Consider the following 14,507-nt stretch of genomic DNA (forward strand, 5'->3'; position numbering starts at 1 on the left):
TTTGAGATTAAAATAGATATGACCGCAGGCGCGAAGTAGAAAATTAGTATTGGTAGTGTATATATTTTTTGTCGATTTCCTGCAAGAATTTTAAATATACCCATCTTTTTAGCCCTTCTCGCGCAAGATTAGAATATATCCTGTTATTGAATGTTCTTGCATGTAAGTACTTTCTGTCGTGTGGTCAACTCTCTTCCAGTGAATGATCAAACTATTATATGTGTTAGGTTGTCATGATCGTGCATGCATGATGAACTAACACTCCCTTGCAGTGGGTTTCGGGGCCTTGTGCAGATGAAGAAGGGTTTGTTGTTGGTTATCACGTTGTGGCTACTCGGGTTGGGCTTAGTAATTAAGTAGCGGTTAGGTAGTAATAATAATTAACCCGAAGGTCGGTTTTTATAGTTCAGGGTACAGCTTACGTGGTGGTCAGATCTGATTCAAACATTGGGGCCTAGTTCATGCTACCTCAAATAGTGTGGTTGAATTTGTAAAAACCGATTTTGAACCCGAGTGCTCCATTAATTATCCGGACGAACTTAGCATGGACGAAGTAAAATCAAGATGAGTTGTAATTTGAATGTTTATCAACGTAAAGTAGTTATAATAGAGTGAACTAAATCACAATTTATATGACTTTTTTAGGTACTCATAGTCTGCAATTTGGCGAAACCTTGAAGTTTTCATCTTAATTGACAAAGAGCACAAAAATCAAATAGATAACACGTAAAAGGACTCATTTAAGAAATGTTAAGCTTCCTGCCTTCTTCAGGTCAGACGGGAAGGTTTCGGAAAGAGGAAAAACGTAAAAAAACATGAAAGTATTTTGAAATTTTTCTACATTACAGAGGGATTACCAACTCCATTCGAACCTGATGAAAAGCTTAGGGAATATTAACAACGTCCTCGTGTACGTCTGTAGTAACATTCAGCTTCTTCAAGGTTATATTTCCTAACTGTTAGGATCCAGCATAATTTTCTAACATCATTGATTTATCTCCGCGTCGATTGACGAGAGTACGCATTCCTTGATAAGGGCGATAGAAATCTGTAAAAATTCCTGAAATCTTGAAAATTCTTTTTATCTTAAAAAATGTCTTCAATCAAGGGATAAAATTCGTTAAATCCAGCTCAGGATATTTTTATCTTTTCCATTGGCTTCTAGCTTTGTGAGTAGTTTATTGAAGTACATCATAGTAAACTACCCACAAAGCTAGGAGCCTTAGGCGTGGATGAAAGTATCCTGGGCTGGATTAAAGATTTTTTTAATGAACAAGTACAAGGAGTAGTCATAGAATTTCTTAGCTCTAATCCAGTAGGATTCTCATAAGGTGTTCCCCTTAGGCGGAATGTTTATCGGAACTATTTTATTCCCGCTTTATGTTGAGACATTAAGTCCATGATTAATAATAAGATACGTTTATTTGGCGACGATGCAGTGGTTTATAGAGGTATGCGAAATCCTGAGGATAAAGTAGCTTTAGCAGATTACCTAAATGCTATTCAATTGAGACACTTAGCAATTGGAATTTAACTTTAAAAAGTGCGCATTGATGAATTTTGGGAAAAAGAGCGATGCCCATCCGAACGCCTACTGCATTGGGACACCGAAATGGAATGTGTATTAGAAGTACCGTAGCCGATATAATTGTAGAAACTGGGAGCTGCAATGTATTGCTGGCTGCAAGACATTGCAGCTCCCAGTTGCGTAGTCAACATAGAGCAGGTAACGGATAGATTACTACTATTAGAGATAAAAGCAGAACCGACGAACCTGGATATTATTCAGGTATACATGCCACCGAGCAACCACAAGGAAGAAGAAGTCGATAGGATATACGATCAGTTAGAGGACATAATTGCGTGTGTTCCTGCAGGGAAAAATTTGATAGTGATGGGGGATTGGAATGCAACGGTAGGCGAAGGAAGAGATGGTGATGAGGTCGGGGACTACGGTTTAGGCACGAGGAATGACCGCGGGGAGAAAGCAGTTGAGTTCTGCAGGAGACGGGTTAGTCATCACCAACACTTGGTTTAGACAACGCAAAAGACGCAGGTATACATGGAAAATGCCAGGTGACTCAGAAAGGTATCAGATAGATTATATCCTGGTTAGACACAGGTTTAGGAACAGTGTGATAAATTCGCACAGCTTCCTGGGAGCGGATGCGGACTCAGACCACAATTTAGTTGTTATGAAATGTAGCGTCCGTTTCAAAAAGATAAGGCAGGGCCGACGAGTTAGAAAATGGAATGTAGAAGCATTACATGGTTTGAAAAGGAAGAAGTACCAACAGGCGGTAGAGGAAATCATGGGGGATGGTAAAGAGCTAAGTACTATCGAAGAAAAATGGGAAATGATCAAGAAAGGGTTGTCTAAAGCCGCAAAACACACTATCGGAGCCGTTGAAGCTAAAAGGACTCGGAAACCATGGATCACGGATGAGATGATTACAAAGATGGATGAGCGGCGAAAATGGAAGAATATAAATAAAGAATTAGGCAAAATGAAGTACATAGAATTAAACAATAGATTGAGGCGGGCAACAAATAAGGCAAAAGAAGCATGGTGGAAGACGCAGTGCCAGGATATGGAAAGTCTGCAGAGGAAGGGTGAAATCGGTGTGCTGTACAGCAAAGTTAAATCTCTATCGGGAAGTAAGAACGGAAGAGCTATGCTAACAGTTAGAGATAAGGCAGTTAAGGTAATATCTGACGCAGGAAAAATCCAAGAGATGGAGGGAATTAAAGAAGAACTGTACAGTAAAGAGCTTAGACCAACAAAGTTAGACATAGAAAAGGAACATGACGTAGAGGAAGATAGCTTAGGTCCAGGCATACTAGACAATGAGATAGAAAGGGCATTGAGGGAGATGAAACTAAATAAGGCCGTGGGGGTGGATAACATTCCCGCGGAACTTTTACAATGTTCAGGAAAATGTGGGAGGAAGAGGCTATATGGGCTGATCCGTAGTATTTATGAGGAAGGAATCTGGCCGAAAGACTTTGTGAGATCAGTTTTAGTTCCTATTCCGAAAAAGGTAAAGGCTACATCATGTGACGAGAGGTATATAGAACACAAGCAGGAGGTATTTGCCTGTTTCGTAGATTTCGAAAAAGCGTTTGATAAGGTGAATTGGGAAAAACTAATGAGTATTCTACAGAAAATAGGAATAGATTGGAGGGAAAAGAGGCTAATCCGCAACCTGTACATGTCTCAGACTGCTCAGGTGCGACTGGGAAACGGGGAGTCCGGATGAGCAGTGTTAGGAAGAGGTAGGGCGGGCAGGGTTGCCCATTATCACCGTTGCTGTTCAACCTGTATGGAGAGGAAATGATTAAAGAGGTAAGGGAAGAACTGGAGGTAGGAATGAAAGTGGGCGGGGAATTCGTGAAATCAGTTAGGTTTGCTGATGACCAAGCTTTAGTTTGTCAGTCAGGCAAGGGGCTGCAAGCATTGCTTAGTGAATTGGAAATTCAGTGCGACAGGTATGGAATGAGAATAAATATTAATAAAACAAAGGCTTTGCGATTTTCTAGAAAGAAAAAGGCCAAGCTTAACATTAAAATAGGAGGGCAAAAACTAGAGCAGGTAGAACAGTTTACGTATCTCGGTACTGTTTTGGGCCAACACGGCCAAGTAGTAAGGGCGCAAGGAGTAGAATTGCGCTACGCAAAGAGGCTTTCACAAGGAGGAGGGAGTTGATGCAGGGACGTTGAGTAAGGATGTTAAGAAAAGACTCGTAAAAACTTCGATATGGAGCGTAGCTATGTACGGCGCGGAAACGTAGTCATTGAAGCAGGATGATAGACGTAGGCTGGAGGCTTTTGAAATGTGGGTGTGGAGAAGAATGGAGAAGGTGAAATGGACCGAAAAGAAAACAAATGAGGAAGTACTTGGCATGGTGGGCGAGGATAGGGGTTTGTTGGGAGAAATCCTATGGAGGCAGGAAAAATGGATGAAGGGCGTACTGACCGGTAGTGGGATGTCGAAGAATGTAATAGAGGGGGTATAGTTAGGTAAACTAGGAAAGGGCAGGAAAAGGATAGGGATGCTGGATGGGATGAAGGGAGGACGGAAGTACACAGAGATGAAGAGGAACGTTTTGTAGAGAAGGATGCTGTATTCTGCTGCATTAGGAGATAGTTACTTGGTGGTTGTGTGCATCCAAAACCTACCTCAACCGGTAGATTACCTTAAAAAAATTACCAAAATGGCCAAAGTAGTAGGGATGTGAGGAGAAGAATTGCACTTGGGAAAGATGCTTTCACAAAGAGGGAGTTGATGACAGGGACTTTGAGAAAGAATTTTAATAAAAGGCCGGTGAAAACTTGGATATGGAGCGTAGCTATGTACGGAGTGGAAATATGGTCACTGAAAAAGGAGGATAGACGTAGATTGGAGGCTTTTGAAATGTGGGTGAGGAGAAGGATGGAGAAGGTGAAATGGACTGAAAGAAAAACAAATGAGGAAGTACTAGGTATAGTGGGCAAGGAGAGGGGATTGTTAGAAGAAATCCTATGAAGGCATGAAAAATGGATGAAGGGGGTATTGATCGACAGTAGGGTGCTGAAAACTGCAATAGAGGGGAGAATGTTAGGCAAACGAGGAAAGGGTAGGAACACGATAGGGATGTTGGACATGATGAAGGGAGGTAGTAAGTACACAGAGATGAAGAGGGACTTGATGTAGCATAGGACATTGGGTTGTGTTTTGTTAGGAGAAACAAAATTTGGTAGCTGTTTCCATCCAAAACCTTCCTTAACTGGTAGAATACCTAAATAAACAAATATTGAGCAACAGAATCTATTACTCTTTCTTGTTTATCGATTTAGCCGGTTGGTGAACACTGGGCAATTGCTGTCTCATGGATTTGTTATCTAAGAACTGCACACATACACGTACAAATGAAACACTAATAATATATAAATGAAACTTCACAATTCGAGTACTAAATATGCCCTTATCATATTAAGTAATGCATTCTAATTATATCCAAATCAAGTATTAAGGGAAGCATGATCCTGATACTAACCCCATAGAATTGCTTTAATCCATAGAAATTTCAATGCAACAATTTCAGAATTTAAAAATTATTCACCTTGACCTTGATTTTTACGCTCTGAAACTGTTCAATTGTAATGCACACTAAGCAGATGACTCCATTAAAAGTTACCGTTGCAACATCTCCAGAAGTTTCTTATAATTTACCACGTATTCTCCATAACAGGTGTAAAAGTATGAAACTAGGATTTTTTTTCAAAAGAGCTTTATTCAAAGTATGCTCCATTGCTAGTTAGACATTTTTATCATTTTTCAGGCAATTTTTTAATACCATGCCAGTAAAAATCTTTCCCTTTTGCTGTGAACCATTCATTGAGCCATTTTTTCACATCTTCCATACAAACCTAAGTGCTGCTCAGGAAGTGCATGATGATCCAATGCAAAAAAGAGGTAATCAGACGGAGCCAAGTCTGGTGATTAAGCCACATGAGGTAGAACTACCCCGCTGAGTGCTTCTAATGTGTCAAGAAATGGTTTGGCCATATGTGGTAGAGCAATGTCATGAAGAAAAATGACCTTATGTTGCCTCTCTAGGTATTCTGGTCTTTTTTCAAGCAGCGGATGGTTGAAATCAAACAATTGTAGTTGGTAGCATTCAGTATTAACTGTTTCACCAGGTTTTAGCAGCTGATAAAAGACCACACCCTTATAGTCAAACTAAACACAGAGAATTGTCTTTCTGCCAAAGTGATTTCGTCTGCTGTCCATGTGGATGGTTTGCCTGGGTCTACCCATGATTTTCGCACTTGGGTTTCTCAAAATAAATCCACTTTTCATCCACAGCAATGATATGATGCAAAAACAACTTCCTTTTTTATCATGTGAGCAAAATTTCACATGTGTTTCTTCACCTATCCATGTGCCTGGCTTTCAACTCAAGTGGTAACCCATCTGCTGGTCTTCTGCATCTTTCCCATCTCTCATAGGCGATTGAAAACAGCATGTTGACTAATGCTCAATTTCTCTGCGAGTTGTTTTTGTGTTTGTGAATCATCTTTGTCCAACAATGCTCGCGATTTCACATCTTTGTACCTTTTTGGTGGTTCTCCATGCTCCTTGTCTGCAACATGAAAGTCATCCCTTTTGAAACGTCTAAACCATCGTTCACAAATATCTTGTGATGGAGCATGTTCACCATTATCTTCTTGAAGTAATAAGCATGATTCAGCAGCAGTTTTCTTCAAATGAAACAAAAAAAATTAAACCTGTCCACAAATGCTCTGTTTGGCATAAATTTTGACACATTGAACACAGCAACACAACAATATGAAAACACTTCTTCAATTTAGAACTCATGCACTTCAGACACTTTTTGATGGCACAAGTGTCAAATATTTATACCACAAACTGCATTGATGCACCATCTGTTGCCTGAAATCTGCATTTCTCACTAGTACACCAGGTACAACTCAAAACTCACTTTAAACAGGGAGCTCTAAAATATTTTTCCAAGTTGCTGTTACATTAATATGACCAGCTCAAAAATGAACTGCACAAAATGCTACAGCAGTAACATTACCAGAGTCACCTGCTCGTAAGCAGAAAAATTCAAGAAATTTCATTTGCCTAGTCCAGAATTCGAGCCCAAATGCCTGAAGTTTTGATTGATTTATTAGACCATATTCAAGCCATATGCTTTGATCAATAACTTATGGCTCCCAGAATTACACAAGCTTTCCTGTTTAAAAGTTGAAAAAAATTGAAATTGCTACGCCCTAATTTTCAATTTAGTCACCCAATCAGTAAACCTTAGCTTATCAACCCAACCTCAATGATAGGTCATATCAGCTACGTTTCATTCCATTTTGATTTATAATCATGTGGCAGGAATATTACCTAAGAACACTTAAATTAACATGCCATTTATATGCTATAGAACAAATATTGTTTATTAATTGATACATAATTATGCTATATGCCAAATGAAACAGTTTTCAAAATATCTCACCCCCAAGAACACTATGAGGAAATCACAGCTATTTGATAAGTGAATCATTTAATATATGTATGTATTGTTTTAAGTCTCACTTTTGTACTCAACAGCACAACAGTAATTATTTATTTTGTGTGATTAACAGCACACAAACAACACACTACACAGAAGCTCAAACATTCTTACTGTAAATTTGTACATACTGTACAATGTTTTTCAATATGTGACTACAATAAATTTAGATTTAAAAAAATAATAATAATTAGCACAGTGAACTATATACATCTTTCCAAGACATTTGCTAAATGACTAGTATTAAATCAATGAAAAATGTAAAACAAAATTTAAAAAAAATAATACAAGTTAAAATCAAATGTTTTAACACACATTGATAGAAACAACTGTAGAGTTAAGTATAAAGGAATATAAATATACCCTTTAATATCTTTACGCTGACTATATTCTTAAAAAATAATATAGCAATTCAAGGGTTACATAATATTATAACTATTTTAATTGTACTGAATTTCAATATGAAAGTCAATGGTTTAAAAGCTGTCAATTGCTAAGATGTCAACTCATCCTTAGCAAACAGCTAGAATTATATTCCAAAAGTCACTACCGTATGGAGTTACATGAGTTTTTTTTATTTGAATCCAGCCACTGAATTTGACAACTTAACACTATTTGTTGGCATCAAAAATGAAATGCTAATCTCATCTTATAATAAGTTTATATTGCTGTAAAAAAAGAAACAGTTGGGATTTCATGGACAGAGAACTTACAAGCAAATTGACAGTCAATGCAAGAACCATTGCAAATTAGATGCACATTCCTAAATGCTTGTCCATGTACACTGAGAAACAGTAGGTACGTACCTACCATGCACATTCAAGGCAATTTTTTTCCATATATTTTTTACACTACCTCTATACTACCTTGTCACTTCGAAGAGCAAACCTACAGGAGTTTATTACCAATTTATATCACCAAAAATTGCTGCTGAATTGATTATGGGTGAATTTAGATTCTTGCTCAAAATACATTAAAGGGACGCAGTTATTACACTCAAAAGAGCCCCACACCAAAGCATATCCTAAAACTCATGCAGCTCAGAAGTTGATGACTCAGTTCATCGCATCATTTGGACCCAGTGCTCCAACCAAGAGGGTTTAGTGGGAGATGGACAAGCCAAATGCTTCAAAGTGACAGAATGGAGAAGGAACGGACAGCTGATGCATCAAGCTTCAATGTGCTTCATATGAAACTACATCCCACAAGGGCCACTAAGGCTGAATAAAATAAGGGTGTCACATTTAGCAATTGACTAAATCTGGAAAACTAAACACCACTGGACTACTTCCTGACTTGGGAAAATAAAAGAGTCTGCTAACTTCTCAAGAGTTGACTCTTTGTCTCCATCATCTCCTCTTCCCACCTTTGACTACCTCATGTTTCCTCATGGATTGCAGCATAATTATATCATGTGCAACAATTTAAATGACTTGACATAAACAGAACTACCTTTCCAAGCATAAGCTTTCATTGGCTTGAAATAAAACTACAGTCAACAATATATATAGCATGAAATATTAAACAAAACAAAATAATCAACAAAAAAAGGAGGCAGAAAATGGCAGTTATATAGGAAAATTACCATAAATAATCAACTGTAAGCTGACCTTCATTCATCAAAATGGCCTTCCAAAATTCAGTACCAGGCTTGTTGTAATATCTTACATTTATTTAAATGAATAAATACAAGTGGCACTATAACCAGGGCACTGTTACAACACCACAAGGAAAGAAATGGCTCTTCCTCATGTACTCTTTGAAAAGAAAACTATAAAAAATTATATCTTGTGTGAAAATTATTTCAGTGGGTGCCCATTTCCTACACTGCATTGGCAGTCAAGCAATACATTAAGCAAGATGCACGACAATAAACTTCTAAAAAATGCAGAGATGAATTGAAATATGGAAAAATGGCTCATAATTTCAGAATGGTGATGATACTTGAAAAATTCTCAGTATACGAGGATAAAATTGAGGCATTAAATTGAGAACAAATATTAGAAATTATAGCGTTGATCTGTGTGGAAATTAATCTGGGCTACAAAAAAAAATTTAAATTCAAGTATTATATAGATTTGGGGTTCTGAGGTTTCACTCCAAGGAAGAATGACCACATTTCTAGGAGATAATTTGATACAGAATTGACCTGCATCTTATGCCCTGGAGGTAAATGCCTTCCAAGTTGGATGGATAAGTTATAGCTGCAGTACTTCCTTCCTAATGCTGAACCCTTCTATACCTCACACATCCTAACTTAGACCAGAGAACTTTTCCCCTTAAACTTCCTCCCTCCGAGGGAGGGAGGAAGTTTAGGGGGTAAATTATTTTGCCACTAATTACCATTTCCTTCAATTTGTCCTACTCATTTTTTCCCTTTCCTCCCTGCTATCTGATGAAATAAATTTGATGGCCTTTTCATGACCAGGCCACAGTGAATTCTTTTTGCCAAATCCTTGTTAAGTAGCATTTCTACATCTTGTAAAATTCTACACAATTTTCTCTGAAGACAGCCATTTCCCAAAACAATGCACAACCCATTAACACATTCCCCACAATTTATTATGATGAGGTTTAATTGCATCAATACCTTTGCCACTTCCCAGTGTTTCAGGTAAAAGAATGTGAACTCTTTCATTTACATATATTAAATTGGTATTTGAAACATATTTCATATGATAACTATGTATCACAAGACTAAGAAATCAACATAGATAGAAAAATTATTGCATTGATTTTTTTTAAAGTGGAAACTAAGGAAAAATGGGTAGAAAAAGAATTAGTCATTAGGAAATGTGGTGGCAGAGGCTCAGCTCCCCTCCTTTACCCCATCCCTTTACTCTAGAGAGGCTTTGAAGGGGATGGCTTAAAACCAAAGTCTGCTCACAATCAATTATTTACAGTAGGCAAGTTCGGCAAATTCATAAAAACAACAAGATATAATATTATTTGCACCACTAACTTCAACAGACTTATACAAAGACAGCAGCTGAAAATCAACCTGAGATAAATATGACTTTTAAGGGTCACACACTCCATGAAAGGTCAAAATGCCTTGGCCATATGAACCCTTTCAACTCCTTGCACTTATGGAAACTGATAAGGAGTGGAGGCAAAATGAACAAGACAAACTACATGACCATATTGTAGCCACGGTTGAAGGCATTTGGAAATATTGGTATGCGGTCAAGATGCCCGGCAGGCACTCCTAGTGGCAAGCACAAGAAATCTGATCGTCATAAAAATGTCATTACAAAAATACATGCACAGTAAACCCAGGCAGTTAACCCAATGGGTTAACAGCACTCTGGTCAGTTTCCAATTATTGATATTTTTTTTCTACCACTGCGGCTTATTGTTCAACTGACTCGGCAAACACAACATCTACGTGGGTGTTATTTTTTTTGCTGCCCACTACCATGACATTATGATCACTTCGGTGTAAACTGAGATTTTTGCAAGCGCTTGAGGGTGGCACCATAGCCATAGCATTTCAACTGCTCATACGGTATGGTCCCTATTATACAATTAAGTAGTTTTCACACCAATGCTTAAGACAAGGACAAACAATGAACACAAGAGATATTGACGATAAAAATGAAAAAAAAAGTGACCCTCATGGAGAACAAGAAAATTCGGATCCAAGGGAACAGGTCAAATGAATTAAATATGCACACAAAAACAATAATTCCAAATAAAATCCCACTTAGGCCAATGTAATGAAACGATTCTGCATTGGGAATCATAAGCAAAATGGTGAATGGAGTGCATTCCAACAGAAGGAGCTCTGCATCAGGGTTACAAATGTGCGCATATTGAACTCTCACATATTTTTTTTTACGTCAATGTTCCCATAATCCATGTTATTCGAGTAAAATACTCGTCATTATATTCCATTGCATCACAACTCACAGCCATTGCACATTGAATGATGTCCGTCAACAATGGAGACAGTTATAATAGCCCTCATTTTGAAGGTTACCAAATTAATTCTAATAGGTAGCTACCCTATGAAATGTCTCTGCAGAAATACTTTGCACACTGAGAACACAGACTAACTGCAAAACATAAAAGTCTTCACCACTATGGGAAGAAAAATAATCTCTGCAATTCGATGATTCTAAGTATTGCACCATTGCTCCCTCCATAGTTCTATTACTACATTTATTATTATAAATAATTACATTCTAAATAGGAATGACTGAATGGGTAATCAGCTTTCTCTCTCCCATAAGCTGATTTACTTCGATGGCTTCACACTAGGCTCCAGAAAATCCATACACTTCAAGTACTCGGATCTCAAAATCTCCAGACTCACACAGAGGAGGATTGTCAAAGGTCTGGCATCTTTCTGTTTTGCCAAAACGAATGTTTTCGTCCATCCAAATGGCTTGTCCTTCCCTTGAAGAAGAAATGAAAAATTAAGTAAAAAAATCAAGAGAGACGAGTGAAAATAGAACAATGAAAGATGATTTTTTTGTCTCTTATTGAAAATGGTATTGTAGCAAAATATTATCTGGAATATTACACAGTTTACCAACTTTTAACTCTTGGAGTTAAAGTAGTTCAAAAATTGTACTTTACATCAAACACTACAACTAATGACACTAAATGGAACAATTAATTATAAATAATAACATTTTGTACACTGAGTTGGGTACCTATGTCATCGGGTGTGCACCTTATTGAGTACTTTCACCTCTTTTATAATTGCATCAAAATTAATGTAGTTAAATATTATTTACTGGGTTCATTTAAAATCTTAGCAAAGGAAAGTCTTGGTATATCAAGAGTTCAAGAAATTGCACCATTAAAACGCAATAAAATTTTACTTACAAAAAGTGCATTCGATATTTGAGATGATTATTGCATTGGGAGAGAGAGAGGCAATTGGAGAACCAAAAACAGATCTGGATTATAAGGAGTTGGTTTCACCTCAGAGGTGAGACCATGGGTGCATTATCATACTTTTCTTCCAGAATTGACATACATGAGTTTCATAACACCTATGTTTGTTATGCTCCTTCATGTCTGCTGAAGGGGTGGGGTTATTCACAGCCGAAATTACACAACAATGAATTACAATTATACTTGAAGGAAAGCATTCAAATGAACAGAATGAATACCTGCCTCTCTTAGGTTACCTCAACCATCTGAACCAGTAAGATTAGACTATAGCATAGAATCTCCAGGCATTTCAAGGAACTTTATTTTTTTAAGGGCACACAGACCTATTTTCAGCAATTTTTTATAATGATTAATCATAACCTGTCAACTTGATCCTCGCGATTCACCCAGATCAAATTATTTCATGTAGTGAAGTTTTTTATACAGCTATTCTTAGTCTAAATCTTCTGCAAACATAGCTTGCCTATGTCATGTGCACATCATACAAGAGCAACTTACCCTCCTCCTACAGTGAGCATCTTGGAATCAGCTGCCATAAATAACTCTGCAGCATGGTCAAAGTGGTCTCCTCCACGCTCCCCTGAAGTGGTCCTGTCCAGGCCAACCCAGGGGTAACGATGTCTCTCGGGTAACAGGGAGAAAACAAATGTCTCGCCAGTGCCAAAGTATGCTTGCCTGTTACCTCTGTCATCCTTCAGGTTCCTCTCCACCCACCGTGTAGAGCAGTAGGCCCCAAATGTCTGAAAACATCACAGCATTTGAAGGTATCATTTGGAGAGGGAACTCACAAAAATGAAACACTCATTCACTAATGCAACCAGGCACTTCCTAAATACCTATGTGCTTAAGCTTTTCATTTAGTCCAACATGACCAAAGAATTGAGATTGTTGGGACAAATGATAAAATATTTTATGGCTACTTTCTCAGGATAGTAAACAAACCAAAGGCAAATGGTTTTTAACAGGGCAAGCAAAGAGAGAGAGTAGCTATGGGGGAATCCAAAAAAAGGCAAAGTGGGCGGAGGAAATGGTGAATGGCAGTGATAGTATATTGAAGGTCATGATAGAAGGGAGAGTATTGGGTAAGGAGGGACGGAGGAGTGTAGGTTTTTTGAACATCATAAAGACAGGCAGAAATCGAGAAGAAATATATAAAGAAATTATGTATGGCAAAGCAAAACAAGGTACTCATGATACTTAGAAGTAAATAGTCAATATGGACCACCTGAAACCTCTGTATCACCAAGCCTGCAGGTTTTCAAAGAGAAACTTTCCACTTTAATCTGCAGAGGTAAGAGGACAAATAGAATTGTTTTGGTATGAACATAGGGTAGACACCTGGATAAAAGACAACCATACACAATCACTAATCATTCCTTCACATATTCCTGTTGCAAAGTGCCCATTAGCTATAAACCGTCAACATTTACTTACTTCTCAGGTTCCACCAAGGTCAAGTTGATACTGTGCCTGGCAATAATAAAGCCAATTTTTTTGCCAGTTTTGATCCCTGGCATAAATAACTTCTTTCCTTATATTTTGTCTTAATTTAGCCAATTTAATTCCAGGGTGTTAAAAGAATTAACTACGTAAAAGATATTTTTTTAATCAATGAAACACCATTTATGTTTGGAGGAAAAAAGAGGTCACAAACTACTCACATATCAATTACTTAGTGGTGCCAACAGACTTATGTTTTTCACTAAGTTGTTGGAAGAGAACAGAACACTTTGTTTTTGAACTTGAAATAGTTTTGGAATACGCATGTTTTTAGGGCCAAACACAACTCACTAATCACTGGAAATGGAACCCCTTTCCGAAAAAGGATTTCCTCAGCTAACTGGAGGGCTTCTTGGGTGGGGACACTCGGAAATAGGCTGCAGACATCAAAAGAGATGAGGATGTATATGGGAGGGAGGATTAACTCGGCAAGGCGGCTGGCCAGTTCCGAGGAGTTTTTGATTCCAAATTTTTGGGCGAACTTGGTGTGTTCCTTGAAGATGGTGTTCGCTCTTCTCGACAGGTGGTGATTAGGGGCCGAAACATTGGGAACCACCAGCCTGATGGGAATATCTGGTTTGTGGGTTTTTGGGAGACCAAAAAAACCGGTGCTTAGGGATTCATTTGCAGTAACCTATGCACTTGTTTGGTTGGAAAATCACAGAGCAGGATTTAATTACTTATTTGCACTCTTTTTAAAATTTTGTAGTTGGATCACGTTGGACTTCGACAAGCTGCTGTCATTCAAGAACACTTCACACTTCTTAATATAACTGCCTTTTCTGAGAATCACCACTGAATTTCCTTAATCAGCCTTCAGAATCAAGAGGTTTTCTGATGCCATAGACTTCTTAATGGAGTTCAAAGCGGCCAATTCCCAAAGATTGTCCTTGTGATTGAAGGTTGGCTTTGAGTGATACTTTTCAAGTTCTCAAGTGACAAGCTGCTTGGTACCTTTATTCTCTTGAAGGAGGGCCACCTCACGGCCCTTTGTTGACCGTAATTGGGACATTTGGGACATAAAAGCAA

General features: G+C 38.0%; 1 protein-coding gene across 2 annotated transcripts in view; it reads right to left on the reverse strand.

Moving 5' to 3' along the window:
• Positions 1 to 7,662: 7,662 nt before the first annotated feature.
• The window catches only part of sky (GTPase-activating protein skywalker), a 90,048-nt gene continuing 83,203 nt past the window's right edge, over positions 7,663 to 14,507 (reverse strand). For both annotated transcript variants that reach the window (XM_071598155.1, XM_071598154.1), the window contains 2 exons: positions 12,477 to 12,718; positions 7,663 to 11,471 (listed from right to left, as the gene is read on the reverse strand). In XM_071598155.1, the coding sequence (XP_071454256.1) occupies positions 11,330 to 11,471; positions 12,477 to 12,718 (384 nt within the window). In that variant the 3' untranslated portion in view covers positions 7,663 to 11,329. The remainder of the gene's footprint in view (positions 11,472 to 12,476; positions 12,719 to 14,507) is intronic.

Source organism: Hetaerina americana, unplaced genomic scaffold (assembly GCF_022747635.1).
Source record: "Hetaerina americana unplaced genomic scaffold, ioHetAmer1.1.p SCAF_9, whole genome shotgun sequence".
In the NCBI taxonomy this organism is placed as follows: domain Eukaryota; kingdom Metazoa; phylum Arthropoda; class Insecta; order Odonata; family Calopterygidae; genus Hetaerina; species Hetaerina americana.